Source organism: Cladophialophora immunda, assembly GCF_000835495.1.
Source record: "Cladophialophora immunda strain CBS 83496 unplaced genomic scaffold supercont1.9, whole genome shotgun sequence".
Classification (NCBI taxonomy): domain Eukaryota; kingdom Fungi; phylum Ascomycota; class Eurotiomycetes; order Chaetothyriales; family Herpotrichiellaceae; genus Cladophialophora; species Cladophialophora immunda.
In genome coordinates, this window is record NW_015622549.1 from 29,359 (window position 1) to 52,551 (window position 23,193).

The following is a 23,193-nucleotide window of genomic DNA, read 5'->3' on the forward strand; positions in this document are numbered from 1 at the left end:
ATTGCAAGGACTATGATCGCCCAAACCGCGATTGGCTGGCGAGGAGTCTACTGGCTCAATGTGGCCGTGTCAGGAGCGTCCGTCGTGCTTTTCGCCACCTGTTACTTTCCGCCAAATTTCCATATGATCAACAGCGAGTTGACCAAGTGGCAAGAGGTCAAGGCGCTCGATTACGGGGTGAGTAGTTGCCGTTATCGTAAAGATCTTCGGATCTTTCCCTTCATTCAAAGAAAATTTAGTTTACCTGAGCTGACCATTGTTAGGGTCTACTATTATATTTTGGCGGCTTGATCTTGGTCCTCGTAGGGTTTACGTGGGCTCAAGGGACTTATGCCTGGCAGAGTGCACACGTGCTGGGCGCACTCATTGTTGGGACTGTCACCTTGGTGGCGTTTGGTGTCTACGAAACAAACATGCCCCTCAGACAACCATTACTGCCGGTCAGGCTCTTCAAGATCCCCAACATCACCGCCTGCCTCTTTGTCGGTTCCACAATGCAGATGGTCTGGCTCGCACTAAACGTATTCTGGCCCATCCAAATCAGTGTGCTCTTCACGTCGAACGAGGTGACTATCGGCTTGCTGTCCTGCACTACAGGGATTGCACTGGCCGTGGGCGAGCTCATTTTCGCACCTATATTCAGAACTGTGGGATACTTAAAATGGCAGATGGTGGTTGCGAGTTTGATGACCGCCGTCTTTGGTACGGCCATGGCTGTGGTGACGCACCAAACAGAAAACGTTGGGATCGCGTTTACAGTCCTGACCGGCCTTGCGGTTGGCTGGATCGAGATGGTTACTATCGTGGTCACTGGACTTGTAGCTCCACCAAATGATATAGGCGTTGCCCAAGGCTTTTTTGGCTCTACCAGACTGACGTTCGGGACTGTTGCAGGTAAGCCACCAGTCCTTCCGAAAAGGCAAGGTGTTCAGCAGATCTAACTTAATGTGTCTCAGTTAGCATTTACCTGGCTATCTACAGCGACAGGCTGGCAGCATTCCTGCCGCAGGAGATCGTTCCCGCTGTCTCGAGCGCCGGCCTGCCAGCCAGCAGCATCCCAGATCTATTTACCGCCATCAATAACGGCACTGCGGCGGCCTTGGAAGGCGTGCCGGGAATGACCGATGGAATTCTGGGTGCCCTTGCTCTAGCCACAAAAGTTGCATATGCCCATGCGTTCAAGGTTGTGTATCTGGCAACGCTGTCATTCACGGGGATTGGGTTGGTGGCAGCATTCTTCATCACAGACGTTGATGCTTTCCTCACAAACTACGTCAACAAGACTATACGCAATCCAAAGATTGGTAGCTCTGATAAGGCTGAAGTGTGAGTAGCGTTGCATACAACATACCTGGAAGTCTTGCCAGCACATGGCCTAGCGGGCAGGAACTTGCCTAAGATGTCAAATCAGACTTACGTGGAAGATTTCTGCAGAAATCAGGTCAGCCGGGCAAAACAAGAATTTCAATTGCCATGAACACATCGAATTTGCTTTTTGCAGACGAAAATGTGGTGCCACACGAGGTCTTTATTTCTGTAGTTGGCACTGCTTGTTACGCAGTCATCTTGGACTATTGGTCTATTGGCGCGAGCTATTCACTCAGTTGGGAAGTATACTCCAAATAGCAAATTGAAAGGTCACCGAGTGAATTTAGGGCGACTGGCCAATTTCAATAGCAGCTAATCAATGACCGGCCATGAGGAGATCATAAAGGGTTTCTCGAAGAATATAATTTCAGGAAGTAGGTCTCGTAGTACGGAAGATCTTCTTGCTAAAGCTGGCAAAAGTGAGAACCTTGGCATCATCGAACGGTCGATGTACCGCCCTTAACGAGCTCTCTTGGCCTCATCCGCATTTTGTTCCTCTGCACCCCGTGTGTGTGTATAACCCACTTCATTCTATATCATTGGCACTCTCAGGCACATGTCCATTGGCCGCGCCCAGGTCCTCCTTGAATCTCTTCCCATTCACCAAGAGCGGCTGACAGTCTTGCAGGACGAAGAGGACGCGCGCCCACTCCGTCGGGTTGGGGTTGCTCCACGCGTGGATGGTACCTCGCTGGATGGCGACATCCCCGCGCGTCATGTGCGTCTCGCTGCCGTCGTCGAGCTCGAGGACCACCTCGCCTTCCATGACGATGCCGTAGTCGAGGCTCTGGGTCCGATGCATAAAGCCCTTGCTGTTCGGCTCAAAGTCCACAAAGCGGCAGACGGTGCCCTTTGGCAGGACGGCGGGGACTCTGCCCCTCGAAGCCACCTCTTGGTGACGCTTGATGTCTGCGTCGTCGTTCAGGTTGGTCGGCATCGCCGTTGTCGTGTACAATAATGCGGAAGCATACTTTAGCTCCTTAAATGCCATCCATTGGGCTCTCTCCGAGCTGTGAAGTGTCGCCTGGCCCGATGCGTTGTGTGTAGTGATATGAATAGTTGATGAGGGCAATGGAGAGACTTGAGCGTTGTTGCCGTTGGTCAACATCTTGACAAATGAGTTTGTAAAGTGGCCTGAAGTTGGGAAGAAAGGCGTGTTGTTGACACCCGAGCCACCTTTTCGTGTTTATGAAATAACTGGCTGAGCATGAATGACCTCGCTGAGATCAGCCAGATTCTTTTGCCCCAGACGCTGTGCCCTATATTGCATGCCCGAGGTAAACAAGGTTGCCACCCTAGACGTTCATGTCTTGGAGCAATTCCATTCTGGGTCAAATTCTGCGGGACTCCGGCAAAAGCCAACTCATCTGGAAAGTTTGATACGGCAAAAGGGGTCCCTTGCATTCTCCGTTTGCGAGATCCTTCTCTAATGACCGGGATCATGATCACTTCTGACGGCTGGCGCCATGTAGTGGATGACGGCACGGACTAATCTAACCGAATACGGAAGGGAATTTCCTGGTGCGGAAGTGGAGAAACTTTCGACAAGGCTACGGCATGGAAAGTCCCTGTTTCGAACCCCGTCAGTCTTTCTTCTTTCTCCCACCCTGCACTGATGGCCGTGACGAATCACGAACATCACCTGCCCTTCTTAGTCGGACGGAGATTGGTAATCTGGAGACTCTGCACGCGCCCCTTGGGATGTCGCATCCCAGAGCCTGAGAACTGTGCACGAGAGCAAAACCCGAGCTTCAAAAGATCAAGCATTCATTCTGGTATAGTTGACACGGTATACTCTGCCACCTCAAGGGATCAACTCTCTCGACTGTGATATTTGAGCACTTGTGATACCCTCAGACGCGCCTCCGCGGCCACCGCAACCATGATTTGGGCTTCACCTGCGACATCTCGATACCTTGTGCCTCTGGCATTGCTCGTGGGAGTGTTATCATTGGCCATAAGGGTAAGCTCTATCTTTTCAATCCCACGATTTTTTGATCGTCCATGCTCATAAAACCAATATTAGGTCATCGCAAAAGCGTTCTCTGGCCCACTCTCAGCGGTACCAGGACCATGGCACACCAGGTTCACCAGTATCGTGACCAAATACAAGATATTGACCGGGCAGCGCATCTTCTATGTCCATGATCTTCACCAAAAGTACGGACCCGTGGTCCGAGTTGAGCCCGGCGAGGTCGTTGTGTCCGATCTGGACGCCTTTCGCGAAGTCCACCGCATCGGGAGCGGGTTTGTCAAGTCTGATTGGTACAAGTCGTCGACACCAGGGATCGAGGACAATGTCTTCGCCATGACGGATGTTCGGGAGCACGCAGCTCGCCGGAGACTGCTGGCTCGCCCCTTTAGCAGGTCTTCCCTTTTGGTCAACTTTCAAGACTTGGTCTCAGAGCGTGCGCGACTGGCCGTTGCCAAGATGAAGGAGGAGGCGGACAGGGGAGACTGCGACGTGATGAAATGGTGGACGTTGATGGCCACCGATGTCATTTCAAAGGTGGCTTTCGGGGATGATTCACAGTTGCTGGAAGCCGGGCAAGTAAGTTCCGCCATGACTGTCAACTGGAATTCCCGAACGGACAGCTGATATAACGTCGAAAAGAAAAGCAGCTACATTGACGACCTGGAATTATCGTCGATGGTCTTCGGACTGCAAGGTGAGGTGCCATGGCTGTACAAGATGATGCGCATTGCCGCCCCGACATTTACCAGAAAATGTGACACCGCGCTGCAGAACGTTGTCGACTACGGGTTAGCGGCTGCGAGCCGGGCCAAACGGGCCTCTTCATCGCTGTTGAGACAGAACATCATCAAGGGCATGATCGACATGAGCCGCGCCGAGGAGGGGACGACCGCCACCACCACCACCCCCACCACCATGACCGACTTCAGTCTGGGCTCCCAGGCCTCAGCCTTGATCGTGGCCGGGTCTGGCACGACCGCCGTCACGCTCACCTATGCCGTGTGGGCCGTCCTCAGCCATCCAGACGTCCGAGGAAGACTGGAAGAAGAGGTGGAACAGCTGCCGGACGATTACGACGACACGGCACTGGAGAAGCTGTCATATCTGGACGCCGTGATCACCGAGACCTTGCGGCTCTACGGGTCAGCACCGGGCGCTCTCCCGCGCACGACGCCTGCCAAAGGTATTGAGATCAACGGGCTGAACATTCCGCCCGGCGTGACGTTGACGACTCAGAGCTATACGATGCACCGGGATCCCGCTATCTTTGAGGATCCAGAAACGTGAGCCTCTCTTTTCTCTTTTTTCCCTACATCTCTCAAGCGGTTTACGGCGTCGTCGCCTTGACTGGCGAAAGAATGGCCCTGTGGGCCGCGGCTGATCGTGACTTTCCACAGATACGACCCCGATCGATTCTACCTGAAGCCCCTCAAAGGCGCCCAAAAGCACGCGTTTGCTCCGTTCGGAGGAGGGACGCGGATCTGTCTAGGTATTCACCTGGCCTACATGGAGCTGCGACACGGACTGGCCGAGTTCTTCCGCGAGTGTCGCCATCTCGAGCTCTCCGAGGCGACCACGCCGGCGTCGATGAGAATGGAGAATTACTTCCTAATCAGTCCGGTCTCTAAACGTTGTATCGTCAAGAAGAGTCGAAACGTCAAGGTGTGATTAAATCAGGAACTAGGATAATAAAGGGCGTTGTGAATTCGTGCCTAACCGTGAGAACTCTTGAGACTGATATTATATTGTATCTACTTGAGAGAAGCAATTGGTTTGTGCAGCTATCCGACGTGTACCATGAAAATAGATCAAGTATTAATCCGAGAAGTTAAACGAATGAGATGGCTAGCCAGAGTTTAAAGTCGCAATCAAATTTCACGACAAGTAGGGAGCCGCGACTGAAGTCTGGGCGCTTGTGCCCTCCTCGTCAAACTGTCCCAGAAGCCAGTGCAGACCATATCGAAGTCAGGTAAGCCGGAAGCACGACCAGGAAGGGAGCACTGCTTGACCATGTAGTACCCTTGGATAGCCTCGAACACTCGGGATTCTGCTGCTAGAAAGAGTTAGCACATTCCGTACCTCAGTGTGCTCCAACAATTTTGGTAACAGGTCCCGGATCTTGGTGGAGACAGGGCCTAAGCACTGGCCAATTCCCTCCGTCGAACCTGGCGCCGAGCAGATAGACCATCGTGTCTGCGCATAATCTGTCGACCCGTGTGCGAGACGAGTGACTCGCCACCGACTTTGTCAAGCGTCCCTCGGAAGGTCTGGTTGAACCGGGTCCCAGCCTTCGAGACCAAAGTATTCCAGATAGTTTGGGTCCGTTTCCAGCTGAGAAAGATCCGGCATCTCTCCATTCGGGAAGAGATCGAGCATGGTCTGGTCAAAAAAAGGATAGCATGGATCCAAAGTCAGCCTCTCTGTGACACCTTGGTCCTGGAGCTGGAAAAGAGGCGCAGATTCAATATCAAATTGATTGGGTTGAGGCAATGGCTCTGCCTGCTGTTGGTATTGTGCCTGGTTCACATTGATCTCCAGCTGTGCTGGGCCGTGGTTGACGTTTGTTTCAGAACCTCGTAAACTGTCAGTGGTCTGGGCGAAGCCTGATTGCAAAGCCACAGGGCTGTTCTCAAGGGGTTCTTGTTGAATTAGACCGCTATGCAGGTCATACATGGGACCATCGTGTATGGACGACCTTGTTGGCAGGTCATTCCTGACTGTACCCAATTCAATTCCAAGATCTTTGTTCTCGTCTCCAGAGTCCACGAATCCATCGCCTTTGGGCCGTAAAATGTCAATGAAACCGAGAATAGAAGCACGAGCATGTGAGGCATTAACCTTGAAGTCGACCAGCTTCCTGATGTCGATATGTCTAGGCTCATCTTCCAGGGTATTCCGATGCGTTAGGTGGATCTCGTATAGACAACCAACATGGATTTGCTAGAAAGAAAGCCATTAGCATAGGTTCCCGTCCTCACGAGGTAAGGTTACCAGTACAAGGAGAGCGGCGAATTTCCAGTATACAGCCACGCTTTGTATAATTTGGATATTCGCCTTGACATTGGCACGTATGCGGCATCGTACTTCCGGATTGGAGCACCACATGAACGGGATTTGAATAGCACATCCGGAATATGCGGCGTATGCGACAAAGGTTGGTATCGCACTAGGTCGAGAGTACGTCGAAACAACTCTTTCGACCAATTCTGAGAATGTGCAGGCGTGTTCGAATGCTAATTGCGCTGAGCAATGTCGCGAGGTAAGCCAACTGTTGTCGCCGGGGCTCCAAGAGAAGAGAGGAATAATAGACGCATGTAGCGCACCAAGAGACTGGTGATATACGGCGTTGAGAAGCAGGATTTGTGGGAAGAAAGGAATGTCGTTCGCCATCTCTATAACCTTTGATGGCGTCAATTTGAAGGCTGGCGATACTTGTTGCCACCATCTCGATATCTTTTCGTCGAACGCATGCAACGCCGATATCCTCTCACTGATATCGGTTTCGCGACACTTTATCAGCGAATGTACCGAGTGCCTATCATGGATTAATGATTGTGTACAAATGAGTATGGGAGGCAAAATCTACCAGAATGTCAGGCCTATGATCACCTCGGCATATAGGCTCTCGCCAGCAACACCCTTGGAATCCAGGCATTTTGATGGTTGCGTGGAAACGCCAGCATTGAAATCGTCTTCCGGCCATGGCAAGCTCAAGCTTGACAGATCGACAAGTGGCTGGAAGAATGACAGGCTATCGGCGGATTGACATTGCATCAGATAGCAAGCCCACAATCGCCGGCGGCGCATTTCAGATTCGAACGCGTTGTTACCGTACAACTTTCCAGGCTCGAGCCCGATGACATAGAGCAACTGACAGGCTACTCCTGCAAAAAGTGAGCGCACGCCCATGAAAGTACAGTGGTGATGCTCAGCGATACCTTTGTAAAATTGGCTGACTCTCCAGGAGCCTTGGCTGTACCAGAACAGGCCCAGAGTCATTAACGTCACGATTTTATCCTCGTGGAGATCCTCTGGTTGTTGGAATACCAGCCTTCCGGCTTTCCGGGCCCACTCAGTCATGAAGCCGTGGTCTTTCAAAGTTGCCTGGCCATTTTGGTCTCTGTAGAAACTAAAAGGGGTCCTATTAGCTAATTGTCGATAGGCTGGGCTGAGCATGCCTTTACTTTGCAGCCCACGCACAGATACTTAAGACGACATGGGGACTGGATCTTCCGTGTTCGAGCGACTCCAAGAATAGCCTTTTTGGCAGCACGAGGGTAGCATTGTATGCGTTGTCGAAGAAAACATCCACAAGGGTCAGTATCAAAGACCGGGGTATACCCAGGTCGTAGTCCTCCATGTTGGAATAGTGGGATAGATTTGATGATGCAGAAATAGGTTGCATTCTGTCCGATGTTGTCATCTTTCCAGCATTGAGTCTACCGCGCTGAGATCTTTTGGAAGATGCTGTCATGGGATCACTGATATTGGCCGAAATGAAAACGTGCTGCTTCCGTGTGGAGGTAAGGTTGCCGTAAGAACAGGATTGTCTCAACCTGGAACACCTTTTACATGTTGGACGCTCTCCAGTGCATCGTATCTGCGAGAGGCATTAGTCAATGAATGGGCATGATGAAATCCACATTTGGGAGGTCAGCAATATGCCTCACCTTCAACATCTGACATTTTTCGCAGGCCGTCCGCGGACGGCCGACAGAAGTCCACATCCGGCAGAGCAGCTCGATATGCTGAAAGGACGTATTGAACAAGAATTCCCTGAAGAAGCTGCCTGACTTCTTATAGATGATGGACTTGGTGACAAAATGCAAGACCTTGTCATATAGAAGGATAAGCTTCCCGCCAAATTATGAGACTCGAAGAGTTCACAATGAAATCTGAAAACTGACAGTACCAAGAAGTATTCAAGGAAAGCGGGGACCCGGATTTCCCCAGACTGACCACAGCGCAGTGCGGCGGAATGACTCGCTGTAGTACAGTCTAGGGTCAAGCATTACCTGGATAAGTGCAGAGCCGGTTGCACGTGAGCCGCGAATAATTTCTCCAACTCTTCTCAGCCTCTCATTCTGCGCCAAGTCGACTTGCGTGACTGCGCCCAGAGCTCCTCTGCGGGTGCCAAACAAGTTCGGGGGTGGCTTACTCGGTACACCCCGTGGACTTCAGAGCCCGCCTTCGCACTACCTCTCTCGACTGTCGTTTTCACCTCATCTCCTGTTCTAAAATTTCCACCTTTGTCTCATCTCAGTCAAAGCCACTGTCTTGTTTTGCTCTTCTCCCATCTACTGCTGCTAGTGATTACTCCTCTAGGTCGCTCGGCCCGTCTTTCTGGCAAGATCTTGTGAGCAGAAGCGTAGCACTTTTGACCACCGTTTCCCCTTTTTGTTGCACGATAAAGATGGCAGAACCCGACGATGTCGAGGAGGATCTCTTCGCGGACCTGTGAGTTTTTTTGCCTTCTTTATCTCGACCCGTCTTCTGAACTCGACCTCGTCTTCACTGAGATCGGCGTAGAGTCTAACATGGCCTTTCCAGCTACGATGCGGATGAGAACCATGCCTCCACTAAGAGCGCCCTCCCTGCTTCTGCACAACCTGCCTCTGGCGACACAGTAATGAAAACTAGCGAAACACCAGGCTATGGCGAAGAGCCAGAGATAGCCTACGACCCTACTTCCTTCGACACGGAACCCCAGGATCAGGATGAACCTATCAATGGCACTCATAGTCCGAAGCAAGTCCAAGAAACATCCGAGAAGCCGTCTCAGCCCGAGGTATTCAATGTCAATATGAAAGAGGATGGGTGAGTACATGCGTGCCTGTCGGGTTTCTCCTCGTTCTGCACCTCCCCTCGTTTCTTATTTTCCCATGCCTGTTTCGTGGTGAACACCCTTCTGTGAGGAATCTGGAAAGAGTTGGATCAACTGCGATGACAATATGGAGAAGAGGACTCTGGGGATGTTTGTTGCGCAGCTGGCCATGGCCGCCACCTGCAACAGGTTCTGCGAAGTCGTGCAGGGTCCCCGAAATCTGCCTGTGCGTAAGTTGAAGGTTCGATGTCGTTCATGGGTCAAAGACAACAATTGGAGGTCGATCATGGTGGCAATGGTACTCCCGTACATCTATACTGCGAACAACGGATCAGATCTGCGATTGGTCAAGCAGTCTGCTACAACTGGCTACAGACCTTGCGATTTCAGGTCAGGCGCGGATAGGTTGCTAGCATCTGTCCAACCTCAGTTGGCTATCAAGTCGTGCTTGGGCAGCTGCACTCCGTGGTCACTCGGACTGATGAGGGAATTGGAAAGCCTCTCCGATTGAGCCGTACGTCAGTGGCTAGTTACATGTTGCATCAAACTAGCCGAGTCGAACTCATTGCCGAAAAGTGGTCATTCAGCGAAGCCAGAATAGTGGGCAAGAAACTACTCCCGTACACCAAGATACTTTTCCAGGCAGAGCAGAGTAACAAAGTCCAAAATCAGGCAGGAGATAGATGCTATGGAGTATCTGCTGAATCTCAAAGAGCCAACAAACCTTTGCCTCTGTCCGCTAGAAGAAGTCGACTCTTTGCGCATATCGGGGGGAAAGAAGACGGGCGATTCAGAGGACCGACATACTGTTACATCGTGTATGAGGATGGCCGCGTCCACCGAAGAAGCTGCCACTCCCCAAGGCTGCAAGTCGCTCAGGTGCCGAAGACTGAAGACGGGCGCTGGAGAGGTGTTCAGGAGCATATTGGACCGTGTATGCATCCTGCAGGCGGGCAAAATCCATACCCATAGTCTTGGCCTCGTCCCACCCCGGTCTGTATGTCAAGGTGATGGTTGGGAGTCCACGCTCATATGGCTCTCTTGCGACAAGCCGCCGATGCGATTGCCCACACAGCAGACAGAACCCACGTCCCCGGGAATGTACATCTAGAGCATCTCTTACACGGTCGAATGCCATCTACGCACAGTTTCGTGGAGGTGGCGCACGAGCCTTTGACGACTGCGCAACCGAGTAAACCCCAGCCGACCTGAGACAAGGCTGGCAACTGAGGGACTGGGAAACTCACTTGCGGACTGGCTTTCCACGCTACCATCTAACATTCAGTACTTTTGTTTTTTTACGCGCTGTTCCTCGTCGTCAGCTTTCGTTCTTGTCGTTCCAATGGCCTTTCATAGCTAACATAGCGATGTGTACAGAAAAATGTTCATTGGGGGACTTAATTGGGAAACAACAGATCGTAAGAATCGTCCCAGAGTCTCTCCACTCACCACAACATTCATCCGTCGCGACTCAAGACATGTTGGTGCCATACTAACTCCCACTGATAGAATCACTTCACGACTACTTTTCTCAATTCGGCGAAGTCCAAGAATGCACCGTCATGCGAGACAGCGCCACCGGCCGCTCACGAGGCTTTGGATTTTTGACGTTCAAGGACCCCAAGACAGTCAACACCGTGATGGTCAAGGAGCATTTCTTGGATGGCAAAATTGTAAGACCTACCCATTTCGATACATCCCGGGAGAGACAGGAAAGACTTGGTTCCCTTTCTCGAAACTATGCGGCCCGTCGGAAGAACGAAGGCTTACTGTGGTGTCCCCAGATCGATCCCAAGCGAGCGATTCCCCGAGACGAGCAGGAAAAGACAGCCAAGATATTTGTGGGTGGTGTCAGTCAAGATGCCACCGAAGAAGATTTTGAAAGCTTTTTTGCCCAGTTTGGGCGGGTCATCGATGCCACACTCATGATGGACAAGGATACCGGCCGACCACGAGGCTTCGGCTTCGTGACCTTTGACAGTGACGCAGCCGTAGAAAAATGCCTACAATACCATCCCCTTGAGATCCTGGGCAAGCCCATCGAGGTCAAGCGCGCACAGCCCCGTGGCAAGATGGGCGAGGATGACGATTACGGTCGCGGTCGGGGGAGAGGCAAGTTCGGACGTGACGACCGCTTCAACAATGACAACAACCAAGCTCCGCAAAACCCGCAAGCTCAAGCTCCCAATATGATGGGCGGCACCACAGGAATGAGCCCGCAGATGATGGCACAGTATTGGCAAAGAATGCAGCAATACTTTGCCATGATGCAGCAACAGATGGCAGCCAACATGATGGGCAATATGGGAGCGATGGGAAATATGGGCATGAATCCGCAGATGATGGCACAGATGCAAATGCAGCAACAAATGCAAAAGATGCAAGGAGCGAACAGCCCCAATGCCCAGAATGCTAGCGGCATGGGTAACATGCAAGGCATGACTCCTCAAATGATGCAGCAAATGATGCAGATGCAACAGGGCGGGATGAACATGGGGTCAAATCGCCCGCCCATGGGCCCGGGCAACATGGGCGGCTCGCGTGCAGGCTTTTCGGCCCAAGAGCAATTAGCATTTGAACAGCAGAAATATGAGCAACAGCAACAGGTACGTCGCCAGGGCGGTTTTCCGCAGGGTCCTCGAGGCGGGGGCGGCTTTCAGAACCAAGGCCACAGTCATGGAGGCGCACCACAGTCGTGGGAAGGCATGTACGACGATGTTCCCCAGCCAGAAGGAAATGCTGGTGGCAGAGGCTCAGCAGGGCCAGTCCGCCAACACACCCCGAAACCGCCCAAAGGTCCCGGTGGCCCATCTCAGCCGAGCGCTGCTCCGGCCAATGCGCCCACTGGTCCCAAGAATGCCGGCAAACCAGGAGCAAATTTCAGGGGAGGCAGGGGCCGATACCATCCATATGGGAGGTGAAGAATTTCCCAACTGCCATAAGCCTGATTGGGAAGGGGACGGGTGTCGATGGGGTTAGGAGTACTACTTTGCATTTTCAACAGAGTCCCAACAGCCAACGGGGCCAGCTGCGATCAGATATTGTGCTACAACACCACAGTGGAAATATGACCAAAGACATTGACGAGATGAGAGCAGTCCGGTGGTGGTGGATGTTATGTGCTCTCACTCTGCAAGGGACGAATCGATGCGTTCGTGTGTCTATGGACACTCACGGGCGTTCCGGGGGAAGCTGGCGGGATGTGTGGCATTCCAGAAGCATTGTGCGCAGAGATGGTCATAGGACACAATACGAGAGACAGTGCAACGAGAAGTCAATGCGTGGTCATTCCACCTGCGTAGCCATCGCACTCCACAGGGCTTCTGCTTAACGAACCCTACTCGTACTTGTACAATTACTGCATTACTGCAAAGTTCTCCATTTCTATGAGCTAGACGAGGCTGTGAAGTGTCTTAAGTTAGTTGGCTCTGTCTATTAATAGGCGCCTCACTATCCATCACAAGCTTCTCCCAAGAGTCCACATACGGGGGAGAGGGGTCTTGTGTGGCCCATGCCAGGTTGTTGAATACTCTCCCGCAGTACTTAATCATGGTCCGCGACAATGGAATGCCCCTTGGTTATATGCCACCTGTATGAAACTAGCCAAAGTCTCTTGAGATACCGTTGGTGCGCTGCATTCCGAATAAGATGCTGACAAGAAGTCACCCGGCAATGCAGGTACGGTGCAACAGGCACGAGAGAAGTCGAAAGGATTTCGGCGAGGCGCAGTCAATGGCTAGGGCCGTGCGGGAATAGACGAATAGGCGTTAGGATTCCGTCTCCAAAGGAGTTTTTCAGTTGCAAGGGCCTGGGAACCACAAGTTGCTGGCTGCGCCTCATCGAGGGTCATCCACTGCTCCGACCATCCCAAGGCTCCACTGATGTGTTGACGGTGTCGTTTTCGGCAGTGGGTTTCCGCCATGGGCAACAACAGACAAAGAGGGCGAGAGAGTGGGCATTGAGGGGCATGAGCCTCGCAGGTGATGGTCGTGAAGACTGAGGAACTGAGGACGAAAGGGTGTCGCAGCTCTGTCCCTGGAGCCCTTGAAACATGTGCCCTACGACCCTAGAGGCGCTCAACACATTGCAACCTTCGAGTACAGGTTAGCCGAGGGCGACGTAACGTCCCCGTCACTACTACTAATACTTGGGGGGTTGCGCCGATGGGGAGACGCCCAAAAGCCCCCAAGCCACCACATGAAGACGGCTAACTCTTAACTAACAAGCTTAGCAGGGGCTCTCCATGCCGCACACCACTTTTCCCCAAGCTTCTCGCCGGGTGGTATTCTGGCGGCGGCGCCGCCACCCCCTCTCCTTCCACCATTCTCCTGGTCCCTGGGACTTGGCCATTGCCATGGTCCCAATTACCCATTTAGCGAGCCTGACTCCATCGATCGAGAACCACTCAAACACCATCAGAGTTTTTCCCAAAGACGCCACTGACCCAAACCCCCTGCTCGCTCGCCGGCTATCGATTCAACCATTTCACCTTTTTCTGGTGCCTGTTGTCGTCCTCCGAGTGCCCAGAGCCCACAGCTTGAAACGGGCGTCTCCATGCGGCCCCAAACCCTTGACCCTGGCCAACCAGACCGATCATGAGCCATATCTTTTGCTCGCATCGCATGTGTCGAGGCACGCAGCTGAAAATCCATTTCTTTCGGTCCTTTTTCCCACTTGTATCAAACTGTTCAATCGTCCCTGCTTCAAAACACTCGCTTCTTCTATAACGTTCGCTCTTGACTATTGTTATTGTTTTGCCTGTCGTTCGCTTTCGATTCTCCCGCCTTGACGTTTCTAACGGAAACCTTCTCTTCGTTTCCCCAACGATTGGCACCCATTGAATCCAATACCTCCGACACCGAGTCTTCGCCAAACCGTGAATATACCTTGTTGTGAAGAGATATAGGAAAAGAAGTTGGATCATTGCCGTTTCACGGCGACGTGATTATCATTCGGACACACCATATCACCACACCATCATGTGGAGGCCATCGGCAGTGGCATTGGCCTCTCTGGCTCTCCTTCCATCTGTGCTGGGAACAGATATCTTGAAAACAAATGGCTTCTCCAATTGCAACAACGGGACATCAACAATCAAGGTCAACAATGTCGACATCTCTTTTGATCGGTCGACGAACAAGATCGACTTTGATGTCTCCGGCTCCAGCACAAAGCAACAGTTCGTCACGGCCGAACTGATTGTAACTGCATATGGCATCAAAGTGTACAACAATACCTTCGATCCCTGTGATGATTCCACCAAAGTCGACCAGTTGTGTCCCGGTAAGTCGAATGATGCTTTTGTCTGCTAAGCACAACGATACTAACGATGCTCAGTTCCGGCATCATCATTTTCCGCCAATGGATCACAAGTCATCCCATCACAGTACACCTCACTCATTCCTTCAATAGCCTACTCTCTGCCCGATCTCGATGGAACCGCTCAGATGGTTCTCAAGGCCAAAGACGGACAAGAACTGGCCTGCATTCAATCCGGTGTTTCTAATGGCAAGACTACGGATGTGCCAGCGGTGTCGTATGTCGCGGCGGCCATCGCTGCCGGCGCGTTGGCGGTGTCACTGCTCGGCGCGGCTGCCACTGGAGCACATCCTGGCTCGACTTCTTCCAGTCCTGGCTTTTTCGAGGTCATGTGCTGGTTTCAAGGAATGGCAATGAACGGTATGCACTCGGTCACGTACCCCGGCGTGTACCGCAGCTTTGCAAAGAACTTCGCTTTCAGCACTGGCCTCATCTCTTGGGGTGGGCTCCAGCGGTCAATTGACTCCTTTAGATCTCACACGGGAGGCAATTTGACCAACGACAGCTATGACTACCTTAGAAACGCGACTCTGGTTTTCCCGGACGGCACCACCACCAAAACCACGACCGGCATCGCAAAGCGATCAGTCTCATTGATGCTTCGCCAGATCACCACTTCCGTCAGCAATAACACCAGCGCAGATTCTGGCGACAGCAATTCCAAGGAATCACACCTTGTCAAAGGCATTCAGGGCTACGTCGAGCAGCTCACGATTCCCCAGGCCAACACCTTCATGACCGTCCTCCTGATCTTCGCAATTGTTGTTGCGGCCATCGTGGTCGGTATTCTTCTTTTCAAAGTCATTCTCGAGGCGTGGTCGCTTTTCGGCAGATTCCCCAAGTCTCTGACCACTTTCCGCAAGGAATATTGGCGCATCATGGCTCAAACCATCACCAACCTGATTTTCCTGCTCTACGGCGTCTGGACCCTGTACTGCATTTATCAGTTCACACACGGCGACTCGTGGGCGGCCAAGCTTCTTGCAGGTCTCACCCTGGGCACGTTCACGGCGATCTTGGGATTCTACATCTTCAAGATTTGGAGCGTGGTCAGCAAGATGAAGAAGATTGAAGGCGACGCAAGTGCTCTGTTTGAAAACAAGGAGACCTGGAAGAAGTACAAGCTCTTCTACGAAAACTACAAGAAGGGATATTGGTGGCTCTTCATCCCAGCCATTGTCTACATGTTCGCCAAAGGGTGCGTTCTGGCTGCAGGCGACGGTCATGGCCTCGTTCAAACAATTGGCCAGTTGATCATTGAGGCTCTCATGCTCTTTCTGCTTCTGTGGAGCCGGCCGTACCAGCGCAAGTCGGGCAACTGGATCAACATCATCATTCAAATCGTCCGTGTCATGTCGGTCGTTTGTATCTTGATTTTTGTGGAAGAGCTTGGAATCGCACAGACCACAAAGACCATCACCGGCGTCGTCCTGATTGTGGTCCAGTCTGCTCTGACCGCCATCCTTGCATTTCTGATTGTCATCAACAGCATCATTTCTTGCTGCAGAGAGAATCCCCACCGCAAACGCCGCAAGGCTGCACAAAAGAATCTTTCCCAGGACCTCGAGGGCGATTCTTTCCTTCTCCAGCCAAAGCCGTACTCTGCATCATCTCCCCGTCACAACCGCGACATGTCTGAATTTGGACAGAGCTACGAACCGATGCGCGCTCAGGCTTACTCGCGATTCGGGCCGCGCGGAGAGGAAAGCGAAGAGACTTTGGTAAAGGGTGCTGCTGGCATGGGGGCGAGCAGTTACCGCAGCTTGAGCCAGGGGAGGAGTGAGCACGCTGGAAGTCCTCCTCCGTTCTCGAGGGAACCAAGATTGCCTGATTTGGCCTTTGAACAATATCGTCATAAATAAAAGGAGGGTGAAAGATGAGGATGTCTGCGCTACAATTCAGTCCTTGAGTATGGCGCGCTGCTGTATATCGTCGAGGGCACGGTACACTTCTGATTTCTAAAAGCATAGCGTTGGTCAATATTGGGCACGACACGAATCGATATTGGCAATGAGCTGCCATGATGATATTACATAGATATACTACACTAATACTACACCCTGCACATATATATGCTCAACTTGTTCTCGACGGTCATTATGTATTGTCACGCAGTCGAACTTTTCCGTCGATGACAGGAGCCTCTTCAGTTACAAGGACATGCTCTATTTGATGTTGGGGAAGAATCGTAAATTGCCCTAGTTCCAGATATCACAGATCATACGACCGAGAGGCTTAATTGTTGCTGTGCTGCAATTGAGTCCGCCTCGCACCTATCTCAAATACACTTTGTGGCCAGATCGAATCTGATTTTGCCCCTTTCTACCACAACCATCTCTTCCTCTCCAACCATGCATCCCCCATTAATGCCTCCAAAGTGGTACCAGCATTAGGTCTAGTCGCTAACATTATTATAGACAGGAACGCTTCAAACAGAACTGCTAACACTTTCAATATGCCTGCGATCTGCCTGCTCCCTACGGCGTCGTTTGAGGAGGTCTCACGTGGCTCACATGGTCTACTACGCGACACAGAGACCGAACTGGTTCTAGCCCTTTGCAACAACTCAGGTCAGATTGGCAGCTCGAAGGTCTGTTATTGTCAAGATACTGACTTGGCCAAAGAAAAAGAACGTTCGCGGCATCTCATAGAATCCGGGTTTCGCCAGATGTTTTGCGTCGATTGAGACTGAGCGACAAAAAGAATGTTGTCGACCAGGGGACAACAAAGAATTCGTTTCCCACATGCCAACACCCTCTGAGTCCAAGTTCTCAGATCTGAATGACTCGGGGAGTGAGCGCACCTTCCCTGAAGATACAACGCCCACGACAATAAGTCCCCCTCTCAGCTGTGGACGCAATCAAATTGTACCAGACATCCTGAACGTCCTTGTTTCCTCCTGCGACAGTCTCAGCGGGATCACGGCCTCCAGCTACTTGGTTGTACTTTTTCCGTCACTCGCAAAATGGCTCCAAAACGGCTCAATAAAAAGCAGGCAGAGCCCATCAAAGGTGTATTTCCCTCCTTTCATTCCCCAACTGCCTATACTAACAACTCCAAGAGGAGCACTCCGAGGGTACAATAAAGAGCAACAGCCCTACCTCTACTCGCAAAAATCTTCGGTCGCAACAACTACGCTCTTTTGTTACAATCGCCAACCAGACTCTCTCGGTCGACGCGATCGAAAATCCTCATTCCTCTCTTCCAGAGCCTATCGCACTCCCAGGGACCAGAGCCCAGAAGCAAAAGGATCCTATCGACGACAAGCACTCGCAACGACGATCAGACAAAGATTTGCCAGGTATATTATTACCCACCGCGATGGTCAGCCCGCCAGAGGATAGGGGTACTGAGCGATCGGATGATCCCAAAGAGTGGTATTCAAAGAAACGACATCCATATCTGCCAAAACTTCAGCTCACCGCGGTAAATCTAAAGAGGCTTCAAGGCCAACTGAAGACGCCCAGCGAGATGGTTATTACTCCTGCACGTCGAGGTAGGAAGCGGAGAGTTGCACCACTGCCGGGAGCAAGCCATTCAACTTTGTTCCCAGACTCAACAACCAGGAGCCTATCACCAAACGGTGCAGCTAGTACCTATCGCTTCAAAACTCTTCGTCGCGCCAGGATATTTGTTCGCCCTGAACCTCCGTCGGCAGAGATTCAGTCCCATTTGAATTAAATCTTTTTCAGTCATGAGATATCCGAAAACAGGAAGACCGAGATCTTCGGTATAGGAGAGAAAATGTCCAAAGATTTCTATCACAGCCTTCTGTCAGCGGTGAGAGAAGATGACTTGGTAGCGCCGATCATTGAGGCTTTGAAACAAATGGATAAAGGCGGGATCTTGGCTTTTCGGAGAAAGGCTGGTGCGTTCTCCCTTTGGCTCTGGCGTGTATATAATGGTGTGCTAATTTTTGACTCCAGACTGGCATACGACTTTGACAACTGATTCTGTCGACGCCGATCCCGAACATTAAGCTGCCAGCGAGACAGATGATTCTGTCAGTCGAACCATCAAACGACAAAAGAAAGATGACGGGTCTTCCTCAGACAAATCGCCTTCAATGACCCCGACAACGGCATCCGAGTGCAACTTGTATGGGACTATCAGGCCCCCTCGTCCTGATGCTACAGTCGGCTTTCGCGATTCAATGATTGGGGACGCATTACGGAAGCAGGGCATGAACAAGCTCAAGGCGGATGAGGATCTAGCAGACTTGGAACACGAGCAAACGCTTCTCTCGGATCCTACGCGGACTTCCTTGGACGTCCGGTTCCCAATGCTAGTGGTTGAAGGCGAAGGGTACGCTACTGGGGCGAATGGCTTCGGAGCAGAGAATCAAGCGGCTATGGCAAGAAGTTGTATGATCAATCTTCTGCGGCAGCTGACTGATCTACAAAAGGAGACCTCGCCAGATGCACAGCCTGAAGGGATGGGACCCTTCGCCTTCTCTTTCTGTACGCAGGGACCGTGGCTTGGATTCTGGGTCCACCACACCGTCGAAGAGGAGAGCATCACCGAGTACCACATGAACCTCTTGATGGCGTGTCACACGTCCTTTGTCGCTGAGGTGCAAAGGCTCCTTCTCTTGGTGGAGCAGGTCATGAGTTGGTACGGGAACGAGTTTTTGGACGGGGTTGCGGACCAGCTGGTCGATCTCTCCAGGCGTCCTTTTACCGGCTGATATTGTCCTTCCGACCCAATATTCATTGGGGAGAAGGCGGGTCGAAAGGCGAGGTGTTGACTCAGATACCAGGTTTCGCTGGCTCGGTCGTTTTGGGCAGTACTGATCTGACTTTTCCTTGGGGAACTATCGGGACATCACGGCTCTAAACGCGCAGGGTGAAAGAGAAAAGGGAAAAAAAGGGGGACATGAAAGGGACAAAAGACTTTGCAATGGCGGTTAATATATATTATCTCCAAATCAGAGCAGCCAACCGAGATTCGCAACGACTGAACAGGCCAGCAACAGGCACATGGTCCACGACATCGTGGTAGTGGCAAACCCAGCAGTAGCAGCAGCAGCACTGTTACTGGCGCTCTCGCCCTCGTGGAAGCCATCCTTGTCGCCGCCGAGATACCCAGCGCCCAGGTCCGTCAACCTGCCGTGCCCGTCGAACAAGCTCACCTGGTCGCCGGTCCACTCGTTGCCGTCGCCGCCGCTGCTCCGGAACGCGCCGAACCAGGCGTACCGGGGGACGTAGGCCAGGGCGTCCAGGTAGGGGAGGGAGTCGTTGAAGAAGGCCTGGGTCGCGGCAGCGGGGGCCGCGGGGAGGGCGAACTCGGTGACCCAGAGGGGCTTCGCCGGGTACAATGCGTGCAGGGTGCCCAGCCACGAGGCCATGCCGGCGAGGTCGCCGTACCAGTGCGCGGCGACGAAGTCGAACGCGCACCCGCCCGCGGGCCGGCGCCGGAAGCACGACACATTGAAGGCCCGGAGCCACTCCAGCCCGCGCGCCGACCCCGTCGTCGCCGGCAGCGACACCTGCAGGTGGTACGGCGCGGCGCGCAGCGGCAGGATCGTGTCGATATACACCTGCGCGGCGTGGTCGGGCGCCGAGTCGGTCCCGCCGGTCGAGGTGTCGCCGTCCGGCTCGTTGAAGGTTAGGACGTGCGTGACCCTGTTCCCGCGACCGCCGCCGCCCGATGATGCCGCAAGGGGGATCCCCGCGCTGCCGTTGAGGATGGCCTTGATCGTGTCGACGGACGCCGCGGCGTCGCTCGCCGAGTGCACCATGGGCACAAACTCCGTGCTCCACTGCGCCAGCGAGCTCGAGGGGCCCGGCCAGGGGCTGTAATTATAGTACCACGTCAGCGGCGAGTTGGAGGTGGTGAAGATGTGCGAGTCCGACTCCGAGTGGTCGGTCGCGATGTAGCAGAGGCCGCGTTTGGGGAAGGTCGAGTTGGCTGCCGATCCATGAGAGAGGGGTATGAGGGACAGTAGGAGGGTTGGTATTGTTATTGTCTGATACGAGGACCTCATGGTTGTACTCGCTTAGAGTGATGGTGGCGGTTCGTCTTTGTGGACGAGGCTGAGCCGGAAAAGGGGACTCCCTTGTAGCAATCAATAGCACCGCACAAGGATCCCGGCTCTTGTCCTGCTTGATGCCGTGGCTGTGTACCTAGTGACTCTGACAATGATTCCAATATCCTTCTATATCGTGTATGGGTTGTCGTCCTCTCATGTATCATGTCGATGGAGGGCAAGACTGCGAACCAGAAACTCGCTCAACGGGGGTATCAATATAGACTAAGCGTATGATCTCGTTAAGTAAGCAAGTAAAGCATTCGACACGTAGTATCAGCGACAGACAAACAAGTAGGAACGCTCGCTCAGATCGGGAGGCACACGAGTCAGGACTGAGGTACTGCTCGGGATATACAAAGTACACAGCAAATCTTGAGGAGGGGAGGAGATATGGGAAATATATCCATCATCATCACCATCATTATCATGAGTCCGAGGTACCCTCGCCTCAGACGGCGATCCAATCCGGTTTGAAGAGTTGGCGAGTCTGCAGCGACGAATACCCAACAGATGAGGGAGGGAGGAGGGTCGCGCGCATGAGGAGAGAAGCAAACTGCGTGATTGGATTGAGGCGTCGATCGCCCGTCCAGAGCTTGCGCCACCTTTGTCGTTACGTGGCAAACCCGCAGGTAGAAGCTCAAGGGTGGGAGCTTGAAGCTGTCTTGTCGAATCTATGGGCTTCGTGCCAGGGGAGGCGATCACCACGGTAGCGCGTGTGAAAGAGACGCTTCCTTGATTTCCTGATCGGGGCGCAAAGGGGGAACTGGTGCGATATACAAGATTGACGTCATAGGCTGATCAGATGCACCGGATGGGGGGCAATAACTACAACGACCATTTGCACAGCCACAAACTTCAATCCTCTATATCGTGCCAAATGACGATGCTCTTCAAGTGCTGATCAACTGAGAGGGTATGGCCATCTATTGACAAGCTGCTATGCCCGACCGCAGCGACAACTCAACACCTGCCCAGCTTCGACCCAATGCCTCGATGTTTTGCAGACAGAAAAACTCCGAAATGCGAGGGATGGGCTCGCTGTCTTTTCTCATTCCCTGCTAGATCCATAAACGATCTATAGACCCACCACGCTGATCTTCTCTAGAAGCAAAACACCTGGTCTTCCAGTTTACTGACCGGTCTAGCCTTTTGGTACCCGAGGCTTTCGGTGGCCTTCTTCAATGCGCTGACCATGGGCGGGGGACCACAGATCAGGATTTTCATGTCAGGTCCCGGCGCCGGGAGTTTGGCCTTGATCATATCTGCAGTCACAAAGCCTACTCCGCCGTCCCATTTCTCAGGCGGGTTGTTCAGGACATAGTAGACGCTGAAGTCGGGGTCTTCCTTGTCCAACGCGTCAAGCTGCTCCTTCAGCAAAATATCGTCAGGGTTGACGTTGGCAAAAATCAGATCCACCTTGGTGGTGTCTTTTCCGCCGTTTCGGGGCCGACCACGGTTGATGGCGCGGATGATCTGCAGCATGGGCGTGATTCCTGTTCCGCCTGCAATCATGCCAATGCGTTTGCACATGTTCGGGGTGTACACCATGGCGCCCTTGGGACCGCGGACTTTCATGGTATCCCCAACCTTCAAGGTAGTCATGTGAGCGCTGATATTGCCCTGGGGGTACGCTTTGATCATGAGCTCAAAGAAACCTTGGTCCTCGTCGGAAGAGATAGGTGTATATGACCGGACTACCTCTTTATCGGCGCCCTTGGGTGTTGCTGCCAACGACATGTGCTGGCCAATGGGGAGACCCAGAATGTCCGTGGGCCGGGGCAGGTCGAATCGGTAGATGGCCACATTGTGGGAGGTCTTGGTGATCTTGGTCAATGGGAATTCTTGGAAGGCGTCGGGCTTCAGGACTTTTCGTGACGATGCTGTGATTCACAAATGTCAGTTGGATTTCTGTCTGGCATCAACTGCGACAAGACTTACGGGTCAAGCCAGCGAAGATCTTGTAGCCCCCGACAATGGCAGCGAGGGCGACTGCGTAAGGGACATATTCCCGCTTAACGATGGCGACTCCAACGATCAGAAGCACCGAGGGGATATACACGCCATTGATGTTGGCCTGCGAAAACGCCGGGTTTCTGAGAGATCAGGTGAGCGTTGAAGAAACAGTTGAGAAAGGTGCACGTAGACGACTTACCCCATGGCTGCAAGAGATGGCACAGTGCTTTTCCCTTCCTATCTCCCTGAAGCAAAGGCCACCGCAAATAGCAAAGACGACCAAGGGAATTTTGACCTGTTCAAGCAGATTTTTTGTGGTCGGGGTCACAAAAATATATCGGAATTGGGGAAGTTCTGGACTTGGGATCTTTCGGCAGGCGCTGCGGTGAGCAGCGTTGTGCGTGGGGCCCGTTCGCGGGATGGAGTGGCCTGTTCAGTTAGAGGCCCGGGGGGTCTTCGCTAGGCACTAGCTGTTGGAGGGGTGCCGCCACTCAGAGCCAGCTGCCGCCCAGGTGTCTTTGACTGTATATGGTGACAAAGTGCGGGGCGTTTCCGATGAAGAAGCCATGAAAATATTATTGTTGTGTCAGACAGAATCTGGGAGCCCTGTGGCCCGCCTCCTCTCACCTCCCCGTCTACCAGTTCGGGTGTATATGTGGGGAGACACTCGGTCAGACTGTGCCGTTCAACTGCGCTGTCAACCTCGCCGAGCAGCGGAAGGAC

The 23,193-nt window shown here is 52.7% G+C and overlaps 8 protein-coding genes across 8 annotated transcripts; 5 read left to right on the plus strand and 3 right to left on the minus strand.

Annotated features, from left to right (window-relative positions):
* Positions 1-5,590: 5,590 nt before the first annotated feature.
* Positions 5,591-7,703, minus strand: PV07_12436 (uncharacterized protein; the record flags this gene model as incomplete). The annotated part of the gene is made up of 5 exons (XM_016399963.1): positions 5,591-6,283; positions 6,341-6,878; positions 6,930-7,227; positions 7,282-7,472; positions 7,528-7,703. The coding sequence occupies 5 exons, from the start codon at positions 7,701-7,703 to the stop codon at positions 5,591-5,593; spliced, it is 1,896 nt and encodes a 631-aa protein (XP_016242331.1).
* Positions 7,704-8,479: 776 nt separating this feature from the next.
* On the plus strand, positions 8,480-12,569 carry PV07_12437 (uncharacterized protein). Its single transcript, XM_016399964.1, has 5 exons — positions 8,480-8,800; positions 8,894-9,160; positions 10,545-10,585; positions 10,677-10,840; positions 10,952-12,569. Exons 1-5 carry the CDS (start codon positions 8,757-8,759, stop codon positions 12,086-12,088), a joined length of 1,653 nt encoding a protein of 550 aa, XP_016242332.1. The 5' UTR covers positions 8,480-8,756; the 3' UTR covers positions 12,089-12,569.
* A 985-nt stretch (positions 12,570-13,554) lies between these two features.
* On the plus strand, positions 13,555-16,559 carry PV07_12438 (uncharacterized protein). Its single transcript, XM_016399965.1, has 2 exons — positions 13,555-14,450; positions 14,505-16,559. The coding sequence occupies exons 1-2, from the start codon at positions 14,147-14,149 to the stop codon at positions 16,346-16,348; spliced, it is 2,148 nt and encodes a 715-aa protein (XP_016242333.1). The 5' UTR covers positions 13,555-14,146; the 3' UTR covers positions 16,349-16,559.
* Positions 16,560-17,451: 892 nt separating this feature from the next.
* On the plus strand, positions 17,452-18,167 carry PV07_12439 (uncharacterized protein; the record flags this gene model as incomplete). Its single annotated transcript, XM_016399966.1, has 2 exons — positions 17,452-17,497; positions 17,548-18,167. The coding sequence occupies 2 exons, from the start codon at positions 17,452-17,454 to the stop codon at positions 18,165-18,167; spliced, it is 666 nt and encodes a 221-aa protein (XP_016242334.1).
* A 63-nt stretch (positions 18,168-18,230) lies between these two features.
* On the plus strand, positions 18,231-18,465 carry PV07_12440 (uncharacterized protein; the record flags this gene model as incomplete). The annotated part of the gene is made up of 2 exons (XM_016399967.1): positions 18,231-18,354; positions 18,413-18,465. The coding sequence occupies 2 exons, from the start codon at positions 18,231-18,233 to the stop codon at positions 18,463-18,465; spliced, it is 177 nt and encodes a 58-aa protein (XP_016242335.1).
* An 87-nt stretch (positions 18,466-18,552) lies between these two features.
* Positions 18,553-19,173, plus strand: PV07_12441 (uncharacterized protein; the record flags this gene model as incomplete). Its single annotated transcript, XM_016399968.1, has 1 exon — positions 18,553-19,173. The coding sequence occupies one exon, from the start codon at positions 18,553-18,555 to the stop codon at positions 19,171-19,173; it is 621 nt and encodes a 206-aa protein (XP_016242336.1).
* Positions 19,174-19,413: 240 nt separating this feature from the next.
* PV07_12442 (uncharacterized protein) lies at positions 19,414-20,472 on the minus strand (the record flags this gene model as incomplete). The annotated part of the gene is made up of 1 exon (XM_016399969.1): positions 19,414-20,472. The coding sequence occupies one exon, from the start codon at positions 20,470-20,472 to the stop codon at positions 19,414-19,416; it is 1,059 nt and encodes a 352-aa protein (XP_016242337.1).
* A 753-nt stretch (positions 20,473-21,225) lies between these two features.
* PV07_12443 (NADH-cytochrome b5 reductase 1) lies at positions 21,226-22,971 on the minus strand. Its single transcript, XM_016399970.1, has 3 exons — positions 22,670-22,971; positions 22,456-22,610; positions 21,226-22,397 (listed from the first exon to the last, which is right to left on the minus strand). The coding sequence occupies exons 1-3, from the start codon at positions 22,672-22,674 to the stop codon at positions 21,619-21,621; spliced, it is 939 nt and encodes a 312-aa protein (XP_016242338.1). The 5' UTR covers positions 22,675-22,971; the 3' UTR covers positions 21,226-21,618.
* Positions 22,972-23,193: the final 222 nt, after the last annotated feature.